The sequence below is a fragment of the Zootoca vivipara genome, chromosome 1, assembly GCF_965207765.1.
Source record: "Zootoca vivipara chromosome 1, rZooViv2.hap1.1, whole genome shotgun sequence".
Lineage (NCBI taxonomy): Eukaryota > Metazoa > Chordata > Lepidosauria > Squamata > Lacertidae > Zootoca > Zootoca vivipara.
Window position 1 is genome coordinate 42,840,901 of NC_142582.1, and position 27,693 is coordinate 42,868,593.

The following is a 27,693-nucleotide window of genomic DNA, read 5'->3' on the forward strand; positions in this document are numbered from 1 at the left end:
GTTTAATGATACTCCTATAAATAAAAGAAACAAAACTTCTAATGGTCAGTCTCATTTGATCTCGTTTTTTTTGGGGGGGGGGTAACCCTTTGTTTTCACAGCTGGGAGTTATTTGTGAAACTCTGGTTCTTTACAAGACTTCTTTTCCTTCCTTACTTTTCATGCTTCTTTGCACCACTTTTCAAAGTCAAGGACACTCAAAATAATAAAAAGGATGCCTACACCTGGTTTAACATCAATGATCTATAACACTAACTACATTTTACCAGTTTGCCTTACTGCAAACTGTCCATAAAGCAAGTGTGGGGAAGCTTTTTCAATCTGAGGGCCATATTCCCTTATAAGGAACCCTACAGGAGCCACATATGTATGTTGGGCAGGGCCAGGGACAAAAGTGGACAGGGAAAATGGGCGGGACACCTACTGTTGTACAGTAGGCAAAAGAGAAGAGTGGTAAGTTCTTACTTAATATAAGGCAGGGTTATTCACTTTTGCAGACCCGGAACAAGAGGCAATTTATTGATGAACACGGCAAAACAAACATCACAAGGAAAATGAAAGTGACCACAAGAACAAGCTAAAGGATGGAGTCTTGGCTGGCTCCACTCCATAATAATACCATGACAATATTTAACGCTATCATTCTACACAGTGATTTCCACATATACAGCCACACTTTTCAATCCATGCAAACAAGAGACATTTATCACAGTTCATCCAGAGAAAAACACTTAAGGGGGGCATGGAGCAAGGCCAGTGGTTTAGGGAAGAGTCCTATCAGGCTGGAGAGAGAAGGTTGGAGGTTCTCTATAGCTGACATAAAAGTATGCCTCTTTTAAAGACTTTTAATGTTATTCTTTCCCATGTCAACCCATTCTTAGTGCTACACATCTTGTAACTACACCCACCTGACAAAGGAAAGAACTACATTTTGCAAAAAGAAAACCCCCCAAAGGATTGCAGAACTACCTGAAGCATTTCCTCCCTATGAAAGCATCTACAATGCCTACTATTGGCTGGTAAGACAGGGTTTCACCAGACCACGCATCTGAGTAATTCCATTTGCTTCCTCATAGCTATCATTCAGGAAGCACAAGGAAACCTGAGGAACTTGTTCAACTGTCTTAATCTCCACCATCTTTCCCTTGCCATGCAGAATTTCAAAACAGCCAATTTGAACACACATTTATATTCTCTGCTTTATGGTTCAACTGGAAAACTAAAATGTGAAGCCTTCAGTTCCCTGACATTTCCTCATAGGATAATACTGTGGTGCAAATCATACCAATGCAGGAAGGAATTTGAATCAGAAATATATTAATTTTCTTGTCAGTATTTGACCACTTCCTTAACACACAGACACACACATCTGGCACTCCTAGCATTGCTATTCTCTGGTATTTGACAGTTCTCAGAAACCCTTGAGCAACAGCCTTCATTCACTGTAGCTTCTTGTATGTGACATAATTATGGCTGTAACTAGAGGTCCCAAATAAAGCCTGTTGTGAGCAAGACTGCAAGAAAGTGATGTATTATGTGTGACAGAACACTATTAACAGCACCTCATCAGAATATATTGTGCTCGTAACCTATATATTAGGTTTTTGCATTACACAAATAATGTTCAGAATAGGAAACGTTTCTTTCAAATTTAAGGAACAAGTGGCAAACCTCATTCTAACTGCCAGTGCGCAGCCCCCACCTCTCAAAAGTGGGCCTTTGAAGCTTAAGAACAGGTAGGCTGCTAGCCAGTAACCCAAGTTGCATTCAGTCATAGAAGTTTAATGACTTAGGACCAGTTTATTTAAGGCAGGCACCCCCAAACTCGGCCCTCCAGATGTTTTGGAACTACAACTCCCATCATCCTTGGGGATGACCGGTGGTCAAGGGTGGTGGGAACTGTAGTCCCAAAACATCTGGAGAGCCGAGTTTTGGGGTGTCTGACTTAAGGGATCACTTAACACACATGTGCCTTCTTGATCACTTCAGTCTGTGGAACTTGCACACACAATGTTTGTTCTGCATTTATGAGGAGTCATTCCTTCCGTGTGGCAGTTCCTATGCTCTGGAACTCCCTGCCTATTGATGCCAGGCAGGCACCTTTATTATGCTGTTCCTGCCTGTTTTAGGTGCTTTTAAATGTATTTTTTTTCCTAACTGTATTGTATCACTGATGAGTTTGCTGCCCTGGGCTCCTTCAGGAGGAAGCATGGGATATAAATCCAATTAATTAATTAATCAATCACACAGAGAGGAGGGTTGTTTCTAAATGGCATATCTTGGTCATTTTACAGGGCTGCTATGGAAACAGTTGCTTAATAGATGCATTTACAGAAATAGAACAAATTACACAAGTTTTTTGTGTATTTATTGCAGTAAGTGAATCACTACAGTTCTTTCAACCCTGCCAGGTTTATGCTAGAATTGCTTATTTTTCGCTCTCACCTCTCTCCCACAATCACCTGCAGTGCTCCGCTGCTGAGAGCAGTGCACAGATTATGTGGCATGCCTTCACCTTGGGCAGCTGTGGGAAGCCCTGGGCATCAATTAGAAAACCACATGCACAGTTTCCAGGAAGGACAAAACTAAGATGTTATTATAGTTAAGGCTGTGTGTTGATCCCAGATCTCTGGGAGGGTAGTTATTATGCCTCTTCTGATTAAAGACACCACACACAATTCCATTTGGAAAACCTGTGATTCAGGATAGGCTAAGGCCTAGTTCTCACTGAGATGATAGGTCTGTGTCTGGGCAGTACCACTACAGGTGGGGCTCACATGATTTCAGTGTTCTTCCACTGGCACAGAAAACTGGCATCTCAGGGAAAGCATTCTAGCCTACATTTCTCCCCGCCTTGTCTATTTTTTTTTTAAAGGGATGAACACATTTAATCATATAAGCTTCCCCATCTGCAGTGGTGCTGCCCAGACACATTCCCCACCTTAGAACCACACCCCCAAAAAAGCAAGTGGGACGAAAATCTAGGGACTTGAAGAAATATTTAGCTTGGTTCGTTTCATGGCTGCCCACTGCCCAATGACACTTGAAAGCTGCTCAACAGCATAATATAGACTGCCCTTAGCTTCAGAGTTTGGAGGAATTCTGTACCCTACATATAACCCTAAGTTTCTCCTTGTATACAATGCCCTCCAAGTTTTTCCTTGTGTGTGTGTCAGATCCTGGGTTTAAGGACAAACACGTTATGCAAGGTTCTGCAATTTACCCATAGATCCAAACCATAGATTTGCTGTACTAAATTCACTTTCCCTTTGTACTGGCCACTAAAAGTCTATTGCTTAGGTGTCTTAAGCTGCTAATGTATTTGACACACTTTCCCACAGGCTTTGTTTGCCAACATAGCTCAGAACTTTCCCCTATTCAAACTTTTTGAGCTTTCATAGCTTGTTTAAACAACACAGCAGTGTGGTACCTTATCAGTATTGTACTTTGCACTGAGCAGCACATTGCAAATAATCATGTTCATTGCCCTCTTTTCTTCTTAAATTTAAACCTTCTGATGAACTGCATGAACCCCTCAAGACACCTTTCCTAAACATTAAAGGAAAATATTACAAAGAACCAATTGCCATTTAACCAGTTGGCGTGTTATGTCCAAATTTTCAATTTAGCCATGAACTGGGCAACCCAGTAAATGTTACCATCTCAGCTTCCACATTTATAGCTTGGAAATTGTACAGTATTACTATGATGACAAAGATTAAGTATCTGATCACTTTAAATGATCAGTTGATTTAAGTAAATTGTTCATTCACTTCAGTAGAGTTTTTAGGAAGGGTGCAATTGCTACTGTGCAAATCATGCATTTCCCAACATGCCTGAAGAGCAAATAAAATTCCAGGAAAGGTGAGGGGGAATCTAGACTTGCCAGGTTCAGGATTTTTTTCAGTTTGCATTGCAAAATTTTCTGATGCCCTAGAGCAGTGTTTCCCATTGTATAGTATGTATACCTCCAGGGGTATGTGAAAATATTTCAAAGGGCACATGGAAGGATTTATTTATTTTACTTTATCATAAATAAAATAGTAATATTAGGACTACCCACAAATTATCTTCACCTGGGAAAGGGTATGCCAGTAGAACTGAATGCTCAAAATGAATATGCAATTAAGTTAAGTTTGAAAAACACTGCCCTAAAGAGAGATTTTATTTAGCTTGCCTAATATTGTATTTCCAAGTGGCATTTATTATTTGCTGTTATTAATGAACTTACAAATCCATTGTGATTTAGTAAGGATTACAACTCAAGCCTGGCTAAAATACATCTTTGTCTACTATTGCTATTTACTATCTATCATCCCTGACTACTGGCCATTCTGACTGGGGCTGATAAGAGCTATAGCCCTACATTTGGAGGGCCACAGATTTCTCATCCCCGGATTAGAGTGTTAGACTAGATCTGGGAGGTTAAAATCTCACTGAGTGATAGCAGGGCAGTTACCATCTCCCAGCATAACCTATTTGCATGGTGAGGCTCCGGGCCCCGCAGTTCCCCCAGAAATAAACACAGAGACACGCATATGTTGGGTTAATGGGATAAATAAGGCCACAACTTTATTGGTTACAGATGTGAGCAATTTGGCTTAGGCAATTGGGTGAAGCAAGACTATATCCTGATTCCTGCCCGTCTGCAGGAAGTCTAAAAAGGTCAACCACTGATAGGGCGAGCCCTATGATATACATCAATTAAGAGCACTCCCAGGGTCGCCAATGGGGTCCTGGCATGGCCCTAGCCCACACCCAGGCTTCAGACATGAACTACAGCCCCGGATCCCTTTAACAGGATACCCTTAACATGGAGGGGCAGCCCCGAGGCAACAACCGCCCCTCCCATGACAAGGCTTACTCAACGCCTAACCTTAAAAAGTTGTCATGATTGCTACTAGGTAGGTGAAAACCAAATGGCTGGTGCCAATTTGGTAAGTGAAAAAATTCCTACCCGGCCCTAACAACCAGGCAACTGGCATTAGTCATAGGAAGGCCATAGTCATGCAATGCAAAAAAAGAGGGTGGGCGGGCTGGGAGATCCAACAAAAGGAGATGAATGGAAGCTGCCCGAAAGTCACGCTGCTGTTTAAAGGGCAGATGACCACGCCTCCTGGATAACCCAATTGGTTAGATGGGGTGTGTGACGCTGCTGGGTAACTGGGAGGTACCTGAACCCAGAAAAGGGCAGCTGTCCTAATAGGACTGTTATGTTCACCAAAGAGTAGCTTTGAAATGTCTATGGCCCCATCTGCACTATATTTAAAGCTTAGTTTAAACAGTCATGGCCTCCGCCAAAGAATCCTGAGAAGTGTAATTTGTTAAGGACGCCAAGAGTTTTTAGGAGACCCCACGACCAAGATTAACAGTCTCACGTTCAACCTAATGTTCCGATACCACCAGCAAGAACACTAGAGGTTTCCCTACTTTTATAAAGAACTGCAGCTATGCAAAAAGGTCCAGTTTATTTCTCACAATAAAAAAACTTCACTCACTGAGAACTTTGAAAGGAACCCACAAATCAACGACTAAGACACCATGCTGAACGCTGTCCATTTGAGCCTTTTTGCATGTCCACAACCACCACCTACACTTTATAAAACAATGCTGTACAACTGTTGTAACAATGGAAGTTTACACTGGATTTTGAATTTGCATTGCTATGGTGGCAAAAGAGGGCATATCTTGTTGCTTAGCATTTCTTGTAAAGAATGCAACAGAATGGTTACTGCCTGTTACAACTGGGGGTGAAATGCAAATAGCAGAACCATTATGAAAATATATAATGACATAGAAGCATATGTACCACTGTGACTGCCTTGGAGGAAAGAGCAGGTATTTTTTGATGTCAGCAGATTCATGACCATAAATACATGGCTTGTTTATACACTGAAACAAACAGCTAATTATATAGCATGTGATTTCTAGAGAGGAGCTCTGGCTACCAGTTCCTTATCCCCATTTCCCCCATAATAATTTATCCACATTTCTCTCTTTTCAGTTCTTTCATTCTTGTGACCACTGTTTTACAAAACAGAATAAAAACATTGAATTTCTTCATAATTGGATAGCTTAAAAGAGGCTTTATTGACACAAAAAAGATTCAAGTATCAATACCCAATAGCAAGATTAAAAAAGACATTCAAATCAGTATAACTGGGGGAGTGGCTGAACACACAAAGAAAAAAATGTGATGACAAGACGAACAATGCTTGTCTATCTGGGGATCAATAGAAGTCATTTACACATGAAGTAATATCTATTCAAAATACCTCAGAGCTGTTGTATTATTATAATTTAAAAGGTTTATTAAAATAATAATAAAAAGATGCATGCTTTATAAAGCAAATCTAAAAGCAGAATGACTCAGAGATACACAGTGGGCCCAAGAGTCAAGGTCTATCTTTTTCATTTCTTATCAAGACAACATTATATGTTCAAAGGTCAGCACATAGCCTTAAAGGAAAAACATCAAATTTTAAAAGTAGTGCCACTATACCAGGATTTTTCTGACAATCCAAAGATCCCGCTAGCGGAGGTTTTTTTAGAGGTACAAATAATCTATGTGCTGAACTGCATGCTAGAGTAGTTAAATGATAGCAGATAGAGAGAAGATATACAGAGCCCAATTTGGCAGCAAAACTACTAAAGAGAAGGCACATAAATGCTAGCAGTTGATTTCTTTAGACAGGTGGGTTGCCCAGAGAGCTACCGTGAAGAATGACGACTGCCTTGGCACTGACATTGTGAAGAGAAGTAAACCTGCAACAAGTAGATATCAGTGATGATGGAGTTTCAAAGTGCCTTACAGAAAAAGGATCCTATATAATAAAGTGCAAGTGTCTCTGCGTCCAGTCGCTGTGTCCGTGGGATTGCGCTACTGCGCATGTGCCCCGCGGACAGCCGTTGGGACTTGGAGCGCAGAGACGGAGCGTGTTGGCTGGCACGTAAGGGAGCTCAGCCTCTCGGCGTTTGAGGCAGCTCTCACGAGAGAATCCAGAGGACGCGCGAGATAGCCCCATGCTCGCGAGCGAGCTCTGTCTCCACACAGGCGCACTCGCGAGGCTGTTTATTTCTCGCGTGGACTTACTTCTAAGCAGCAGCGGCTGTTACAAGTGGCAGCGGGTGAGCAATGTCAGCTCTGTGCATGTCCCCAAGGTTGCTAGAGCAACAGGTCTGTTCTAGCACCTGTTAATTTAACGGGCTTCATGATACTAGTAAAAATATAAAACTACAACAAATTGTTTTTTAAAGCACCATAGCCATTCAATTACCACTAACCCACTATCAAAAACAATCAGCTAACAATAACAATTAGCATTCCCCCCTGAGCCACAAGATTTGTAGACTACCTAAAAAGTAAGCTCAGCAGTTAAAAGTTCATAGAAAAGAATTTGAATCTTTAAATAGTTAGAAAAAACTGAATATACAGCAGGAATGGGAAGCTTTAGGGAACTATGGAAAGATGGATGGGAAGTTGATGGAATAGAATTATGGAACGTATCTATTTCTTTTCCTTTTCCTCCCTTTTCTTTCACTTTTTTCTTTTTTATTCTTCAGTTCTGTACTCATCTCTCTATCTATATATATTTTACCAGTGCTGAAAAGAATGCTTTCTATGCCTTTTTGTAACCTCCTATGAGAGTCTTTGTTTAAGCACTGTTGCACATAGGTACTAAAAAAACCACCTCTTTTATTGTTTTAATTTCACAGACTCCAAAGGCTAACAATGCATGTATCCCACAAATAGTTATTTGCAATTAAAGTTAGGTTTTTACCAGTTTCTCATAGGTTGCTCCTGATGTAGAAAAGGTGAAAACAGCCAGGTCCAGAATCATAGGCCTGCACCCTTTGTTGCCACATAGGAAACACAAACAAACATGACCAGTTTGCGTTCCAGATACCATGAAAGCACTAGCTATGGGGGGGGGGCATTACTCTCCCCATTGCTCCTCACTCCTGTTGCCTAGGTCCATCAAATGTAAAGTAAGAAGTTCAAAGTTACAACCAGAGATATCCTTATGATACAATGCGTCCATAGGGGGAGTGCTGTCTCTACATTAAAAGTAAGCTAGAGTTTTGTTGTAATTTTCAGTTGTACTCAACACTTCTTGTTTTGATGTTGTAAAAGAAAAATCTGTATCTCTAGCTGACTCAATGGTAGAGTCAGCAACCATTTCATCTGAAGGCAATTTAGAAATTGCTATTTTGGCCCATTTGAGAGCCCCACATATCAGCTTAAACAAAGAAAAACAAGGATGTCAGAAGATCCCATCACAGGTTGTACCATGAGTATCTTCCACTTGACTCTGAAATGAATTGAGAGGTAGATGGATAGAGTATGATATCAGAGAATTTATCTGAGTGTAGCCAGCAAAAATAGATGGTGTTCCACATAATAGGTACATGCCAATAAGTCATTCCAGACTGAATACATTTCTATTTCTGGTGAGGCACTGTTCTAATATTTGAAACCTGTACATTTAAGTAGCCTTGCCTGAATCTTGTGGGCTCATTTTTTTGGTTTGGAAGTTAAGGTAAAGGTAAAGGGACCCCTGACCATTAGGTCCAGTCGTGACCGACTCTGGGGTTGCGCGCTCATCTCGCATTATTGGCCGAGGGAGCCGGCGTATAGCTTCCAGGTCACGTGGCCAGCATGACAAAGCCGCTTCTGGCAAACCAGAGCAGCACATGGAAACGCCGTTTACCTTCCTGCTGTAGCGGTTCCTATTTATCTACTTGCATTTTGACGTGCTTTCGAACTGCTAGGTTGGCAGGAGCTGGGACCAAGCAACGGGAGCTCACCCCGTCACAGGGATTCGAACCGCCGACCTTCTGATCAGCAAGCCCTAGGCTCAGTGGTTTAACCACAGCGCCACCTGGGTCCATGGTTTGGAAGGTACTAGTAGCCTAAGTAGGAAGTAAAGTACCAATGAGCCCAAGTTTCAGCAGAAATCCAAAGTGAAGTTTCCCCTCTTGGAAAAATTTGGTTTCACATTTTCTCTGGTCCAATTTAGATTTTCCTTGCTAATGACCTTCCTCAGAGCAGGAAACACTTAAGCTATAGCACAGCTCTACTTATCTCAACTTACATTTTCAAGGTACAAGGACATGGGAGAGTAATGCAGAAAGCAAACTGCACAGGCTTTTAAAAAGTCTCAAAATACAGTGGTACCTTGGGTTACAAACTTAATTCATTCCGGAGGTCCGTTCTTAACCTGAAACCATTCTTAACCTGAGGTGTGCTTTTGCTAATGGGCCCTCCCGTTACCGCTGCCGTGCAATTTCCATTCTTATCCTGGGGCAAAGTTCTCAACCCGATGTACTATTCGGATTTTTAATTTGGCACATTTTACTAGAGAATCTTCTGCTATTCTATTTTATGCAACAAACAATCTTAGTAGTTGTGACCGTGGTTTATATTTTATGTGTGGTGCCTGATGATTTTTATGGTTACTACTGTTTTCCCTTTTGTTATTTTTCTGAATGATGCAATGGCCTATGGCTAGCGTAATAAAAGTTGATGATGATGATGAACCTGAGGTACTACTTCCGGGTTAGCAGAGTTTGTAACCTGAAGTGTTTGTAACCACTGTACAATTCTTTAGAGATAGACACATGGGAGCACCTATGACTTTAACTCCATTTGCATGTTCACCAAAGAGTAGCTTTGAAATGTCTATGGCCCCATCTGCACTATATTTAAAGCTTAGTTTAAACAGTCATGGCCTCCGCCAAAGAATCCTGAGAAGTGTAATTTGTTAAGGACGCCAAGAGTTTTTAGGAGACCCCACGACCAAGATTAACAGTCTCACGTTCAACCTAATGTTCCGATACCACCAGCAAGAACACTAGAGGTTTCCCTACTTTTATAAAGAACTGCAGCTATGCAAAAAGGTCCAGTTTATTTCTCACAATAAAAAAAACTTCACTCACTGAGAACTTTGAAAGGAACCCACAAATCAACGACTAAGACACCATGCTGAACGCTGTCCATTTGAGCCTTTTTGCATGTCCACAACCACCACCTACACTTTATAAAACAATGCTGTACAACTGTTGTAACAATGGAAGTTTACACTGGATTTTGAATTTGCATTGCTATGGTGGCAAAAGAGGGCATATCTTGTTGCTTAGCATTTCTTGTAAAGAATGCAACAGAATGGTTACTGCCTGTTACAACTGGGGGTGAAATGCAAATAGCAGAACCATATGACCACAGAACAGAAGCCAGATTCTGACAGAACAGAAGTCAGTTTCTGGAAAGTCACCACTTTTTAATCACAGCTAGAGGAAGCAAAATTATTCCTAGGGGCATGAATATATATGAGCACTTAGATGTAACCAAAGCAACTGGCACATATTTTTGAAGTTTAACTTCTCAATCTTTTTATGTGAGAAAGTCAAATATCTAAGATACTTTAAAAATAAAGCGAAGCAGACTTTGAAAATTGCAGACTGCATATGACTTATTAAGTCTGTTGAAGGAGATTTTGTAAGATTTCTGCCTTTCTAAATATATCTCAAAGAAACTGCTCTCTCTAAAAGGTTTCTCTATCTTGCCCCATCTCTCTGAAGTTTATAGAGCTGGGCCCCCAAAAAGCTTCAATCCAAATTGAGAAAAGAATCATAGAATCTTAAGAGTTGGAAGGGACCCCAAGGCTCATCTAGTCCAACCCCCTGCAATGCAGAAATCTCAGCTAAAGCATCCATGACAAATGACCATCCAATCTCTGTTTAAAAACCTCCAAGGAAGGAGAGTCCACCACCTCTCGTAGAAGTCTATTCCACTGCCGAACACCTCTTACTGTCAAAGTTTTTTCGAACGTTTAGTCTGAATCTCCTTTCTTGCAACTTGAAGCCATTGGTTCGAGTCCTACCCTTCAAAGCAGGAGAAAACACACATGCTCCCTCCTCCATATGACAGCCCTTAAGATATTTGAAGATGGCTACCATATCTCCTCTTTTCCAGGCTAAAGATACCCAGTTCTTTCATGTGCTCCTCATAAGGCTTAGTTTCCAGACCCTGATCACTTAGTTGCCCTCATCTGCACATTCCAGCTTGTCAACATCCTTCTTAAATTGTGGTGCCCAGAATTGGACGCAATATTCCAAGTGTGGTCTGACTAAAGCAGAATAGAGTGGTACTATTGCTTCCCTTGATCTGGACACTATACTTCGGTTGATGCACCCTAGAATAGCATTAGCTTTTTTTGCTGCTGCATCAGTGCTTGTTTTTTCAAAAGATAGTTCTAATGCAGAGCTGGTTTAACATATTAGCTGTCTTCAAGACATAATAAGGATACAACCTATGTAAAAAAAAAACCCTGCCACTTCCCATTGTGCATCAGCCCCATATGCACAGCATCATGTGTGACAAAAACAAGCACACCCATTTTGCCATGAATCCATGTGGCATGACATCCTATTTGTACTAGGTTTATCATGACATGCATATGTTGGGTGAAAAATTAGTGGCTATGCAGTTTCCTAGCAAATACATGAGACCCATGAAGAAAATTCCTCGAGTGTGAGTAATAACAAAGCATTAATATATACTGTCTGTACAGTTCTGTAGAACAGGCTAGTTTTATAGGCTCAAATTGCTGATGGCCAGCGGCTGGGGCTAAGCCTAAGCAACAGTGCCTAAGGCCTCCTAGGGAAGTGGTCCTATAATTAGAGAAAACAGTGCTGGGGAGGAACCAACTCAATGGGATTCTATAAAAGAGATAAGGAACCCAAGAATGATTTCCATAACCATCAGGCAAGGTGAAACATCCACATTATCTTGCATAGGTGCAAGCCCATAGGTAAATGGGCTTGATTTTAGGGTCATTGTTATGGACCTGCTTGCAACCACCAAGGGATCCTCACACATGGAAGACCATGCACACACATTGGCAAAAGAGTATTTTTCAGCTGAGAGGCAGAGGTGAGAACTGAGTTTTTCCCTAATAGGTGATAGGAGTTGTCTAGCCCTAAGAACACTGCACAGGCAGTTCTAGAAACTGTCTCCTTTTTACCCGCCTGCCTGGAATCCAGAAAGCAATCTGTGCACAGAAGTTTTTTGTCCAAAATGCTTTTCTGCTGGACTGAGCAAATGCACTCTCCTTTTCAATCTCATTTGCTCTTCTGTAAAATAGAAAATAATGGCCTTTCTCAGAGGCCAAACCTATTAAGTACAATACAAATACCAATTATCATTGTTTACAACAAGCACTTATGACCATTAGAGTGATTATATACCTTCTTGCTATAGAAAACCAAGTCAGGAATTATACAAACTACATAATGTAGTTAACACCTTGTCCTCCCACCCACTTCTGATGAATAGTTTTAAATGCAGACTGAAGTTGCAATTGTCTTTTCCAGGAACACAGAGAGAAAATGAAGAACCTCCACCCCTATTACATTTTGTCCAAAGTCAGCATAAAGAGAGGTTTGAAATTTCATTTATTTATACACACCATTTACCAAAGTATTTTGAATCTGCAATCTGAAAAAAATCCCCTAATGGGAGGGGAATAAATGCTTTCAGAAATACTGTAGTTATTTCTCATAACTCCTTCAGCAACAGTTTGCTCTTATCACAAAGCAAGGTCACAAAGTTGTCTGAAGAAAAACTATGAACTCTGCTCCACCCCCCAGCACACACACTTTTTATCTCCAAGTTGGTTTTAAAATACCGCCCTGGTTCATTCAATCATTACATTTGTCAGTTCATTAGTATCAAACAGCATTTATGGGCCTATTCTATCTTTACACAGAAGCATACTCCACAGAAATTGTTGGGGTTTACTCATCACTAAAAGCACAGAAGGCTACAATCCTAAGGTCAAATGAACACATAGAGTGCATAGGCATGTAGACAAGAGTTATAGCTCTAGAAGTTGTGGACTCTGTTTGCACTTCCTTAACCAGCAGCATATGCTGGACAGAAACCTAGAAAGAAGTCAGTCTCTCTCCTGGCAGAATACATCTGAGGATATGTGCAAACAGAGATAAAGAGTTGAATGACAAGTCAGCAGCAACAAGTAAACCACATACATATACCACTTGGGAAGGGTGCAGATTAAGAAGAACCAACTTCACATCAACATGCTATTTTTATGGCAGTTTCTACCGTATATACAGTGCAGCTTCTTCCTAGCCCCCTTAGGCAAAACTCTTGAGCACCCTTCAAACACCAGCCACATAGCAAAGCCAGGGTTACTCATTTCAAGTTTAATATCCCCAGAGTTAGGAGTAGCAAACATTTAGTTTTTGATTTGAACAGCCTACCCTCTTCCTCCCAGAGCTTCAATGTTCAAACGAGAAGCATATCCAGTTTAGTAGCCGGCTACCAACCTCTGCACGTTGGGAAACAGCAGCAACACTTGGCGAGGAACCAGCCCAGGCAAGGCGTGCTGGTATAAGCGTGCCTCCCACCCTTCATTCTGCCTCGAGGGTACTCATGGCAACCAGGCTCCGCGGAATCCACCAGCTGAGCACAGCACACTCACACCAAAAGTATCCCACCGCAGAGTAAGAAAGAAAAGTACCTTCGGAAAAAAGAGGAGAGCAGAGGGAGGAGCTCTCTGGAGACAGGGGCAGGGCCAACCCCCAGCTGGTGCTTATCTACTTTTGCCTGCAAGGCTGGCTCGGAACACGATTATGCAACGCGGACGAGCGCGGAGAAGGGAGGGAGCGAGAAACGCACCTACTACGAAGCGCGACGCTTTCCTGTTTAGCCAAAACATTGCACAAGGACTTCTTCCGTCTACTCCGAAAACAAATGACAACCTCTCCTCCTTGGGGTAGACGTTGCAAACAATGAAGTAGGCAGTATGTCACTTTCGATTGCGCCAACTTTAAATAACAAAAACCCCTATGTCTGCGACCGTCACATCTGTGGTATACTGCCATTAGCTCTCTAAAGATATACAGTATCTTTTTTTCCCCCGTCCGCGAAAGCGGGTGGGGGAAATCCACAGGTTTTCCGCCCGCTTCTTCTTAGTGACGGCTCTTTTATTTTTGGAGGGATCTCGGTCGATCAACCAGCTGTTGTTGTGAATTCTGGTTACAACTTGGTGGTGAGGACAGAGAAACCGCGGGTAACCAACTTGCAGCTTCTTGGTTCTGGCGCTGCCTGTTTTCTCAGCTGGCTCCTGTGCAGAGTTGCTAACTAGCCAGAAACTGGCTGTGTGTGTGTGCCATTTTATTTTTTTAAAGCTTGAAGCTGCAACCAATCAAACTTCAGGGCGGGGGCCGTTACTGGGACTGGTTCAACAATTAGCAAAGAAGGAGATATCCAACAGGTTAAGCTTTCCCCCAGCTTTCAGATGCAGTGATGAACTAAGTTTCCCCTTTCCTACAGTTTATGGGGCTGTTGGACTCCAATACCCATCAGCCAAAATGGCTAGTTATCTGGTATGATGGGAGTTGTAATTAACAAGACCTATTGAACCACATTTTCCCCATTCTTGCTTATTTTAAAGGCAGAATGGCATGGTCACTGAGAAAATTGGCAGGCTGGCAGCCCTGGCTGTATCAGCTGTTTGTGAAATACATGCTGACTCCTCTCCAAAGCACAGTCCTTCCCTTCAGGAGCCACTTACCCCAAGGCTGCTTATAGCATATATATTAAGATAAACATTGAGTTTGGAATGCATCACTTGGGAATGTTGCAAGAGATAAAACAGAAGGCTCATTTTAAAACAAATGCCTGCAAGTGTAGCCAATATAGGTTTTTATTTGATTTTCAGTCACATAAGGTGGCTGCCTTATAGGAAGTAATTCAACTGACACAGTTCACCAGCACAGATAGACTATAACAGGGAAAACTGCATCTGCTAAATTTCAATATGCCATGGTGCAGCTGCTAAAACAAGAATTTTAATCAGGAAAAAAAGCAACATGCCTAATTATTGCTGCATAATAACCAGAAATTCAGCAGGTGAAAATGTTCATGCATAAAATGCAAGGCTGAGGAAAACTTCACCTGCTGTATTTCTGCCTGTCAATGCAGAAGGGCTGTGAATAATAAAAAGGGTAATGTAACCATTCTAAAGTGAGATACACATGTCTGAGTAAGCTTCTGAAGTTGTGCTTCAGTATTTATATAACCCTAGTGTTCTTGCTTCCAATTTCAGAACAATAGTAGTGCTCCAGCCTTTACCAAAGGTGTCATGGCCTTTGAAGAAACTTGATCTCAGGACGCAAGGGAAAAATGTGGTAAGAGGAAGGCATGCTTGACAAATCCACACCATGATAAACTCCCGCCTGGAAACCAATGTCCCCACTGTGGATGTGGATCCAGAATTGGCTTCCACAGTATGGATCCATTGTTAAAACTGTGTTATGGAAGAAGGTCATAATTCAGTTCTCAGGAATAATAAATCGACTTCAGTGGCACTAATAAGTAGGTTCATGACTCATTACTTTCAGCAGTGGTTTGTGTACGGTACTAGCGTCCAAAAGGGTGTGCAAGTGACATCTCCAAGCAATGTCAGGCTTGATGTTTTAGCAGGGAAACTCAGCTTGCAGTGTGATTCCTTGCCACTCCCTTCCCTGTTTGTTCTTCAAGGTAGCTATTTTATCTATTTGAAGAATACCACAGAGAGATGTTTGCTTTTTTTAGTCTAGTATGGTGTGATGCTTCTGGACTATAAATTCCTTTGGAATGATCTTAATAAATAGTGGTATTATATTACAGCTGGCAGCTTCTTTGACTGGCCCTGCTCTTGTGCCTTTAACAGCAGGCTAATACTGAGAAATTAGGCAGGTGAAGGCTTTTACTGCCATGGAAATAATGTGATGAGAGAAGTTCCACCTGCTTAATTGAGCCTCTCAGCCTGTTGTTAAAATCCCAGGAACAGGGGATGGGAGGCGATGTTTCTTATCCAGTGTACCCTGCACATGGAAACTCACCAATCAATAACATTTAATATGCATGCCTGATGCATCTGGGATTTTAAAGAGCCGTTTCCAAGCTGATAGTAAAAATAAAAATAGTTTTTTTTCACTGCTTACACATAAATTTGAACAACAGAATGGTAAGGGAAGGCCCTGATAGGTGCTGACTAGAGAGCAGCTACATAGTTCTTTGAAACTGAATCTGGAACAGTTGAAGTATTAGGATTTAACTGTGTTCAATGAAGCTCAGGATGGATGGAATCCAAGTTGGGGAACAAAGCATAGTTTCCTTCCCATAAACAGAGCAGTTGCTGTCTAGTTAGCACCCACTCCTTAAGTGTCCTGTAGGTTGTCCCCAGCCACAGTGGTACCTCAGGTTACAGACGCTTCAAGTTACAGATGCTTCAGGTTACAGACTCTGCTAACCCAGAAGTAGTACCTCGGGTTAAGAACTTTGCTTCAGGAGGAGAACAGAAATTGTGCGGTGGCGGCGCAGCAGCAGTGGAAGCCCCCATTAGCTAAAGTGGTACTTCAGGTTAAGAACATTTTCAGGTTAAGAGCGGACCTCTGGAACGAATAAAGTTCTTAACCCAAGCTACCACTGTAGTTGGTAGTGCATGAGACTCAAGGTCATAGGTTCAAGCCCTACATTGAGTAAAAGATTCCTGTATTGTAGAGGGTTGGACTAGATGACCCATGTGTACAATAGAAATATACACAAATGCACACCCACCCACCCAGGTAGGGCTCCTGTGTCTTTAACAGAAGTAGCACCGGCAAAAGTGAGCAGGTGAAAGTTTTTTTAGCATGGAAATTATGTGATGGGGGTGGCTTAATATTTTGAATTTGGCCTTTTCATAGGTTTTAAAGCTCTGACAGGGGAAAGAGAGCTGGTAATGCTAGAGTGTTCGTTTGACTTTACAGCACACCACCTTTCCCCAAACCCTCCAAAACCAATTCTCTCAGGAGCTATTTCAGCTATTTGACCAAACATGATGTCCTTCTGAGCCACCTAGAGGGCATTTCTATCCCAATAATAATCACAGAACAAAGCTGTCCTTTATGGTTCTGTCTCATGCCTGTATTGAAATCAGTTGTGACTTGCTTCCATCTGAGCAAGACAGGTTGTGACAAATAACGTGCCATCTGTTCCACTGAAAGAAGATGATGAAAATACTGAGGTTTCCAATGGAAAGTTGCAATAAAATATCTGCCTTAGCAAAATATTTATTCAGCTAACCAAATGCAAATTTCCCACCATCCTTGTTTCTCCACAGCTAAGGCAAAAGAGAGGCATAATGGACCATTGTCAGGTTTTGAGGAAGTATACAGGTGCCATGAATAGTCCAGAGGGAACATAAAGGAGAGGCAAAATGGTTTCTTTGAGAGTAAGCAACATTTTCAATAAAGCTAAATGTTGTTGTTGTTTTTGGCCTGTGGAAACATTCCAATGATCACTTGATTCCTCAAATTATGCAGGAAGAAGCAAACCCTAAAGCAGGCAGGTTCATGCTATATTAAACTTCAGACCCACAGTTTCTGGAAAATAAACTAGTTACTGGAAGAGCAATCTAACCAAACCTACTGTTTTAATTTTGAAACAGACATGCTGCTGTAGTACTTCAGGGCAGGGAAAACCACTGCGTTATTTTTGAGTCTTGTGTATTGACACAAGTATCAAGAGGTAAGAGTGGGGATTCGGGTAATTATGACTACAATGTTGGGATACGGGTTGACGATAAATGAGGACTAAAAAATACAGCATTGTCTGACACAACATTAAACATACTGCAAAGAATAATGGATGATTAAGAGGAAATTTTCAGGAAGTTACTCTTCTCTCTCTTGTCTATATAACCATGAAAGGACCGGGAGGCCTGTGTCACACTACTTCTATCTAAATACTCTACAAACACCAGGTTTTTAGAGCACCAATGTAGGTTTGGATCAGAAGTTTGAGAATCTTGTACACCTGCATTCCATATCAAAAAGAACTTATGTTTCTTCTTATGGAAAATAGTAACTGCTAGTTTAAGCTTTGTGGCTGCCACTGTAATCTACAGAGAAGTGGATACTCACATATTAACAATGTAAGTATTACAGAGTTCTTGACTTCGGGCTTTTAACTCTTGATATTAATGTGACTGACTAAGGACACGGGTGGCGCTGTGTGTTAAACCACAGAGCCTAGGACTTGCCGATCAGAAGGTCGGCGGTTCGAATCCCTGCAACGGGGTGAGCTCCTGTTGCTCAGTCCCAGCTCCTGCCAACCTAGCAGTTCGAAAGCACGTCAAAGTGCAAGTAGAAAAATAGGTACCGCTACAGCGGGAAGGTAAACGGCGTTTCCGTGTGCTGCTCCGGTTCGCCAGAAGCGGCTTTGTCATGCTGGCCACATGACCTGGAAGCTCTACGCCGGCTCCCTCGGCCAATAATGTGAGATGAGCGCCGCAACCCCAGAGTCGGTCATGACTGGACCTAATGGTCAGGGGTCCCTTTACCATTTAAGGACGCAATAATAACCAAGCAGCCCATCAGTCCTGGACTTTCTGATGCACTCTATATAGCACTTTTTACCAGGTGCATTGGTAGATTACAGCCCCATATTATTACACTGCATAAAAATTGCATATGCTAATTTGTATGCAAAGATACAAATTTAAACAAACAAAAACAAACCCTGGCTCTTGCTGTCATGGCTTGCTCTGAGCTATGAAGTGCAAACAGGATTTTCTGGACACTGTACACTATGTCAGGGGAAAGGAACCTGTGGCTTTCCAGATGTTGTTGGATTTCAGCTTCCTCTAGTCTTAACCAGCATGGCCAGTGAAAATGGGAGTTACAGTCCAGCAACATCCAGAGGGTCATAGGTTTCCTGCTGTATGTGGCCCACTGTCCCACCTGAAATCTTTGGTTAGAACTGCTTATTTACATAATTAAACTACAACAAGCACTGTCCAACATCTAGCATGACTTCTCTCTGTCTCAGTCACCCACCCATCCCCACTCACCTCTTTCCCTACTCTCACTGTATGTGCCCTGGGTAAATTCAGATGATGGGTGGGTAGGTCTAATTGGTACTGTGCTTTGCTTAGCCACATTGTAAGCCATTTTTTTTAAAAAAATACAAAAGGCATAAAGCCCCCAGCCCACAAGCTAACAATGCAAATGTCTTTTATACAGTTGACAGCTCACAGTTATACTTAAGAAAGACATGAGAGCCAGTTGTTTCCTTTCTGCTGTAGTCTTTATCATTTAAAGACTACTGATAAAATACATTATTAAATTATCAAATGAAACCTCATCATGGCTCACATGGTACTTGAATTCTAGTTAAGCTGTGGATAATTTTTCATCCCTTCCTTCTTCGGAAAATAAAAGGACACCTTCTGTCTCTCTCTAAATAAACTCTAAGTTTAAAATAGAATGGTACCAACTCCGTGTCTTAAAATAGTCTTTCCTGTTTTATTACAGAATTTACAGATAAATAAATAAAGCGCCTGATGAATTGCCAGTGGTGCTTCTTCAGGGATAACTTACTACTGATTAAAGTCAAGTGACTTTAATGATACATTTGGTTTGCCAGTTCTGGTAAACAAATATACCGTAAGTCTAGATAAGCTTGTGTACTCAGAAACAACAATCTGCAATCTAAAATATACATTACAGACAACAAAGCTTCCAAACCGTCTACACAGGAAATTAGCCCTATCACAATACAACCATTTTAATACACTTTTCATCTCCCTAATATTCTGTTCATAATATTGCTTTAGGCATTGAGGGGAAGACTAATGTCATCAGAAGCACAAGTGGCAAAATATATTCCACTGAAGCTAATGCAAAGCAACCTGCTCTCCAGTTGTTGGGCCAGAGGGAACTGAAGATAATTGAGTTAATTTAATTCACTTAATTAGGAGAAACACAACCACCTATGATCACTAACAACTTCAAGCGCCAGAAACAAAGAGACATCATGAGCATGACGTGTCCAGTCCGAACATAGCTGCAGGTCAAAAATATAAATCATATAACTTTTAGATAAATAGGTTATACTGTACTAAGTTATTTGATTCAGGTAAATAAATTAAGCCAGGTGCTACAACACAGAGAAGATCTGAAAATGTTGGTTGTTGAGCCTTTCCAAGAGGAATCTATCCTGGCATTTTAGCACAGTAGATCCATCAAATTTATCACGTTCAACTGTTACATGCTTTCATATAAAGTATGGCAAGAGGAAAGGCAGGTCACCTTTGGTTCTAATGAGACTAACAGCCTGATCCTATGGTGCATCATAGCTGCTGGACATACAGTATCTTATATAAAAGAGGGTGGGACACACAACTTTCTTTTACAAAAGTCTCCAGCCTTAACTTTGGATTTTAGCACAGGAGCTTCAAAAGAGGGATGTTCCCACTGCCCATAGGTTGCCCTCCTCTACTTTCTTATCATTAAAAGACAACTTAGTCATGCACATACTCATCTGTGGTAAGAATCACACTTGGAGGACAAACAGGAAATTTGAGAAATTGCAACAGTATCTTAGCATCTTTCAGGCTGTGCCACAAATGACTATGAGGGCAATTTGGCTACTAAATATTTTTCTGGGCTACTAAACATTTTACAGGCTCATTTGTAAGGCCTTTTGTAACTGTAAGCCAGTTTTTCGCAGAATGAGTTCCCCGCTCAGCACCTGTACAGCGGATGTTGCTCTATGAGTGAGCCGGCTCATTAGCTTTGAAGCCAGATTTTTTGGCTCAAGCTTCTTAGAAAGTGTAATCACGTGATACTTAAGCTAAGAAAATCTACAAAGGGTCCTGCTACTAACAACTTCAACATGACAAGTTTTATTTTAAATAATTTTCTTTCTTTGTTTTTTACAATGGTAACATAAATAGGTATGTCAATTTTATGTAACCACTTCCTTGTACTATGTCAATTTCATGTTAGATATAGTACTATTTAAATGAAAGGAGTGAAAAAGGAAGGTGTGTTTTACTTGGCTGGATGGATAGACTGCCTTCCATCCATGACATCTCTGCCATCTTCCACTTCCTTTCCAATTAGAATACAGTAAACGCAGGTGGCGCTGTGGGTTAAACCACTGAGCCTAGGGCTTGCCGATCAGAAGGTCGGCGGTTCGAATCCCCGTGACGGGGTGAGCTCCCGTTGCTTGGTCCCAGCTCCTGCCAACCTAGCAGTTCGAAAGCACGTCAAAAGTGCAAGTAGATAAATAGGTACCGCTACAGCGGGAAGGTAAACAGCGTTTCTGTGTGTTGCTCTGGTTCGCCAGAAGTGGCTTTGTCATGCTGGCCACATGACCTGGAAGCTGTATGCCGGCTCCCTTGGCCAATAACGCGAGATGAGCACTGCAACCCCAGAGTCGGTCACGACTGGACCTAATGGTTGGGGTCCCTTTACCTTTACCTTTAAACCTGCAATTTACATACATTCAATGCTATTTTTGTAGAAAAAGAGGTGTCGGAACTCACCATTAACACCTCCCTTGTTTTCTTATAATGACAATGGTGCCCATCTGAGAGGTGCCAGAATTGAGTTATGGAGTTTAGATTGAAAAAAAGCCCTGCCAGCATTTAACTTGTGTGCATTTTGCTTTACCTGCATGTCAAAAAATAAATAATAAGTAAGGAGCAGGAAGGGGCAAGGTTCCAGAAAACATTACTTTGGCAATCCCACCCACCACTCAACCCAATGGGTTTTGACTATAAACGATTTAGGCTTTAGGTGTGATCCCTGAAATGTAACCCTGGCATAAGTTGCTTTCTTACCATATGGTAATTTAATACTTCACATCTCCATCCTGCAGCAAAATTACAAGAATAAAAGAATCTGTTCCCTCTGTTAAGCTCAAGAGAGTAGTATACACAGATTGGCAGTCTGAGTAGATTATTTTCTTTCCCTGAGAAAGAAATGACAATTCTTCGTTTGAAAGAGATAAGTCCTGTACTATTTAAAACACTAACCCTTGCTAGAAAAACTAAAGGTGTATAAGAAGTTAGTTTCTCATAATGTTTTTTCTTAAATTCCTCCAGAATTTTCAACATTAAATCCAGGATAGGGAATTTCCCAGTGTTTTTGGACATCTCACCATGATGATAGAATCTGTAGTCAAGCAACATCTGGAAGGTCACCACTCCCCCCCCCCCTTCTGCCTTCATTATTGACTGCTGAGTTTACTTTACAGATATATTTTCAAAAGGCTGGAACACCAGTATCATAGTAGTAAAGTTGGAACTAGAAGGAGGAAAAGTGGAACAACACCAGTCAAATGAGGCAGCAACAAGTGCAAGCCTAATAATAACATACAAGTTTGCCCCATCAGGCTTTTGCAGATCATCTATGGGCACAGGGACACTTGTACCACATGCACAATGCAAACTCAGTTCACGTAACAAATTTAAACACCTTTCTACATTCATGATTTGGAAAAGGATTTTTCTTCTGGATCCATCCATTTATCTAACCTGCTATAAGCACACACATAACTAGGTTAACCCAAGGCCAACTGGGAAATTAATTATTGCAGCATTGTCCCTATTCTGAGCCCTCTTCATATTAAGGGGCAGATTCCCTTCCTCTGGTCCCAAGGGGCAGCATGGACACTGCTGCCAGATATACATAACATTCACCTCCGGAAACTGCTGCTCTTAGGCCTAGTTTTCACTGAGTAGGGAAAGCTGTCTTTGAGCTATACTACTTGAGCCACCAGGTGATGCTTCTCCATGGCAAGGGAGGGGGTTGAATCCCTGTTGTATTGGGTGGAATGCTTGGGTAGCATCTCCCCTGACATGCTAGTTTTTCATATGCATGGATTTTTATTTTTGTATTAGGGAGAATTCAATATGGAGTGAGTGGGTTAGCCAGACACAGCTGACTCAGATCAGTGAGAATTAGTTATTAGGTTCATGCATATTTTCTTGATGTATTAACCCTGATTCTTCTATATATAAATATAAATGTAAAAAGGGCATGTGGGTGTGTTTCTACTTTTCACCAAAACCGCTTGACTGATTGAGGTGAAATTTTGACACAACATCACATGCGAATGTCCGAAGGATATAGGAAAGTGGCTTAGAATGTCCGAAGGATATAGGAAAGTGGTTTCAAAACACACCACTCAGACGAAAATGTATGCTAGGAAAAGAACTAGGTTGCAAACCAGCACCCTCTAGTGGTGGCTACTCTGGTACCGCACCTATAAAACCTTTCCTCTCAACAGCACCTCAGCTCCTGTTTACATACGGTACTAGGCTGAAGCCTTTACAGACTAGGCCGAATGGAGGTACTGACTCACCTGGGTGGGGGTTTGGGGGAGGAGGGGACGGGATAGGTCAGGACACGGTGGGACCAGTCACAGGGATGAGCCGGGGTGGGGTGGGGGGAGAAGGGGTTGTGATACATCATGGGTCGGGACAGGGAGGGGGGAATCACAGGTATAAGCCGGGGGGGAGAAGGGGGCAGGATATGTCATGGATCGGCACAGGGTGGGGGGAATCACAGTGATACGCCTGTGTAAACAGAACACGGGTAAAACAGGGGGACTCTGAAAGTGAGGGGAGTCTGAAGGGGGACTCTGAGCCTCCATTTAACAGACTGAGCCACAGCAACGTGTGGCAGGGCCAGCTAGTATATTATAATTTAACTTATCTTTTTAGAATGAGTTACCAATAACTGAGTAACTAGAAAGTTTCTAACTGTAAATCAGGAGAGCCCTCTTGTGAGAGGAAAGAGTAACAGCACACTCATTTGCCACAGCAAGAGGGTGGCGTGGGTTAGAGCCCAGCAATAGTTTTTAGGAGTTGAAAAATGCTTTTAACAGTTGAAAAAGGCTCTACTTTTTCTAGATACCGTTTTCTTTTCTTTCTTTCTCTGTGTAGAACTAAATGGTGAAAACGTTCAAGAAAGACTGTAAATGCCATCTTGGTAGTCAAGATAACCCTGGGACGAATTCGCAGTTGCTGCAAGAATGAGCTCACCTATGTTTATGCACTTGCTTTGATATGCTAACTTGCTTGCTTTGATGCTATGCTTCTCTGTAGCCTTAGGACACTTGGTTATTGGCCTAGGCAGGGGAGCAATCTAAGACTTAGAGGCTTGCCACCTATGCCTTCATTGGCACACAGTGTTTGAAACCCTCATTGTTCTAGGCCAGGCTTCGTCAACCTTGGCCCTCCAGATGTTTTTGGCCTACAAATCCCATGATCCCTAGCTAGCAGGACCAGTGGTCAGGGATGATAGGAATTGTAGTCTCAAAATATCTGGAGGGCCGAGGCTGAGGAAGCCTATTCTAGGCCAGTGATGGCAAAACTTTTAAAGACAGAGTGCCCAAACTGCAACCCAAAACCCACTTATTTAACGTGCCAAAGTGCCAACACGGCAATTTAACCTGAATACTGAGGTTTTAGTTTAGCAAAAACAACTCATACATTAACATATTTTGTCTTTAAAGAAAAACACAATAACAGAGCTTTCAATGATACAAACAACTTGTAAAAGTTTGCATTAAGATGGTCCAAACTAAGTAAGGAAAGCAATCCCAAGCGCTTTCATTGACTTAAAATTATTTGCCACAATATGCTCCGGAAGCCTCTGCGCAATTGGGCACAATGAACTTGGGCCAAATAATAGCTGCGACCTCCATTTTGGAGAGAGTCGGTGCCCTGACAGGCATTGCATCCCACTCCTGCTGCACAGTTTCCTGCACCGACCCACCATGCACATGGCGCTCCAGCTGCCCAAGTTGAGCTGAGGACTCGACACGCTGCCCTCGCCTTCTGCTGGCTCTGTGCAGGGGCAATGGCGTGCGTGCCTACAGAGAGAGCTCTGAGTGCCCCCCCCCGGCACGTGTGCCATAGGTTTGCTACCACTGTTCTAAGCGCATTTTGCGACAGGGAATTTCATTAGCACGAGCAGTTTCTGAGCTCTGAGAACAGTATTGTTGCACCAAATATTCAGATTAAAACTGCAGAGTGGAAGGAAAGAAGGACCTTTTTCTGCCTCCCCACTTCCAGCTACCGGTACTCTCTGAAGACTGGAAAAGAGACCCTCTTAAGAATATTAGGGGGGTGGGCAGGTGAAGGACAAGACAATGTGAAAAATGAATGTAATATTTTATCTGCAGTTCATTTATTTTCAGCTTTGTATTCTTGTTATAAAAAGGTGCACCTGGATAGACATTCCATTGTTGTACCCATAACCTAGGTTTAAGGTGCCATTTAGCTCCTAGCTTTCATATCTCGGTTTCTAACACTGTTTGGCAGGTGGACCAATGGGAGGGTCTGGCCAAATTAACATATGCTTCTTTTTGTATAGGTAAAGGTAAAGGGACCCCTGACCATTAAGTCCAGTCGTGACCGACTGTGGGGTTGCGGTGCTCATCTTGCATTATTGGCCGAGGCAGCCGGCGTACAGCTTCCAGGTCATGTGGCCAGCATGACAAAGCCACTTCTGGCGAACCAGAGCAGCACACGGAAATGCCGTTTACCTTCCCGCTGTAGCGGTATCTATTTATCTACCTGCACTCTGATGTGCTTTCGAACTGCTAGGATGGCAGGAGCTGGGACTGAGCAATGGGAGCTCACCCCGTTGCGGGGATTTGTACCGCTGACCTTCTGATTGGCAATCCCTAAGCTCTGTGGTTTAACCCACCCGCGTCTTTTTGTATAAGTAATGCATAAATGCTTTCCCGGGTGTGGACAAGTCATGATGAATGCTTGCTGTTTCTGTGTATGTCCTAAGTCTATAAAGGCAGCAAGGCTCTCCAGGCTGTGTTGTAGATTTACACCTTCTCTTAATAAAACACTAGAATTTATCACTTTGGCATTTTTGACATCCTTCTTTGGTATCCCTGCACCAAACCAATCGCACAACCACCTTTGGGCCTGTGGATCAGATTTTGGACCTGTGACGAAGATTTTTAAGCAATACAAAAACCTGTGCAACCTGTTTACCAGAGGTGAAAGTGGAATAAGTGCATACATCACAAGCAGTGGCTGTGTACCCACCATGCAGTTAAAGCACATGAAAAGCATACACATGCCACCAAGAACCCTGGAAACTGTAGTTTACTCTTAACAGAGCTACCGTTTCCAACACCCTTTTAAAAACTACAGTTCCCAGTATTCTTTTTTGGTGTGTGTGTGCTTTAAATGCATGGTGTGTATTGAGCCTAAGATTCCTCCCTTTTATAGAACAAATCTCAGAATGCTGAATGCCTTCTTCTGTCCCTTTTTGCCTTCTAATTACTTAGTCAATATCTTCAGAAAAATGCAGACAGTGAAAATTGCCTACATTCTTCTGTTTGCCTGTTCACTAAGATCTTAAGGGATGTCAGTTCTTTTCACTACTTTGCTGCCTTTTCACTGCCTTTGTTGCTCTGTTGACACCTGGCTCCAGAATAATAGCTGTTTGTCTCTGTTACCCTGTTAAGTGTGTTACTGGCTTGACCTTTGTTGGGTTTTTCTTACTCCACTTTTCTGTCCATGAACACATGAAGTGAATTATAACATTTAAAACCATATAACATAAAAAACATAAAAACAAACAATATATGACAGCAGCGAATGAAATCCAAGTAGGCATTCTCCACCTAGACTATATTTGTGATTGTCCAGCTCAGGCAAAAGCCCAAGGGCTTTCTTAGAAGAAATGATGCTAAGGTGAATTGCTTAACAAAAACTATCCTTCCCAGCTAACTGCTATAATGTGATAGAACTCAGGTGCTTTAGGTATTGCTTTTTGGATCACCTGATCAAAAGTTTCAAAAACAGTTAGAAGTCTGGTGCTTTATTTTTAAATATTTTCCCCACTCTTCTTTTTAACACCCTTGAAAACCCTATATACTGGGAGAAGGTAATTTTCTGAATGACTCAAAAGCCACCCAATCAGCATTATGCAGAGTCCTGTACTCAGACAGAAGGGATTGTTTTATAACAGATACAATGTCTGGCTAAACAGTATGTAATTGGGTTTCCACTCAAGCAGGAAAAACAGGTCCCTTCCTTCCCCCACCCTTTCCTGGCTGATGCAGGTGAAAAGGTAAGTATGCACATCAGAAGTGCAGACAGCACACTTCCACAGCAGGCTGGCAGCTCAAATTATGAATATCTGTACTTTTATCCTCCCTTCATTTTAGCTAGTGAAATAACAGTGGAGGGAATAACAGCCCTGTTCAATTTCTGCCTACCTTTTCCTGAAGGGAAGAAACAGTCCATCTCCACACTGCTCCGGGAATGTGAAATACAGAGAGCACTGCTGGGGACCAGGCCTTCCTGAGGAGGACTCCTCTCTGTTGTCCGTACCAAACACCAGCCGGGCCTTTCACTTGGCCTTTCCAGTAACTCCACCGTTTGTCCCACCTGGATACTCAGCTCACTAATATGGCTGGCTATAAAGTCTTGTAGTACCACAGTTAGTTCACATCCTCCAGACAGCTGTAAGGGGAGAAAATTGGAACAGGAAAAAGGAAATGTGAGTCACCTACAACAAGGCACAGTGATATTTCATATAACATTGGCTCTTGTACTGAGAAACATAGTTCAGTTTAATAGTTTCCATTGCGGATGCTTCCAATTTGTTGCTTCGGATGGGATTCAGCCACATACCTGTAAGGCAGTGATGGCCAAACTTGGCTCTCCAGCTGTTTTGGGACTACAACTCCCACCATCCCTAGCTAACAGGACCAGTGGTCAGGGATGATGGGAATTGTTGTCCCAAAACAGCTTGAGTTTTGAACAAATGCACAAAACATGTACAGAGTTTTTGGCTGCAAAGAAAGGT

General features: G+C 42.0%; 1 protein-coding gene across 8 annotated transcripts in view; it reads right to left on the bottom strand.

Moving 5' to 3' along the window:
- Nucleotides 1–27,693, bottom strand: part of LOC148687531 (kalirin-like) — a 90,348-nt gene that overhangs the window by 40,355 nt on the left and 22,300 nt on the right. For 4 of the 8 annotated variants that reach the window (XM_088652404.1, XM_088652374.1, XM_088652385.1 and 1 more), the window contains exon 2: nt 27,101–27,347. In XM_088652404.1, coding sequence (XP_088508530.1) covers nt 27,101–27,347 — 247 coding nt within the window. Of the gene's footprint in view, nt 1–13,350; nt 13,547–27,100; nt 27,348–27,693 lie in introns of those variants that run through there. The other 4 variants (XM_035129288.3, XM_088652389.1, XM_035129305.3 and 1 more) reach the window with 2 other exon arrangements.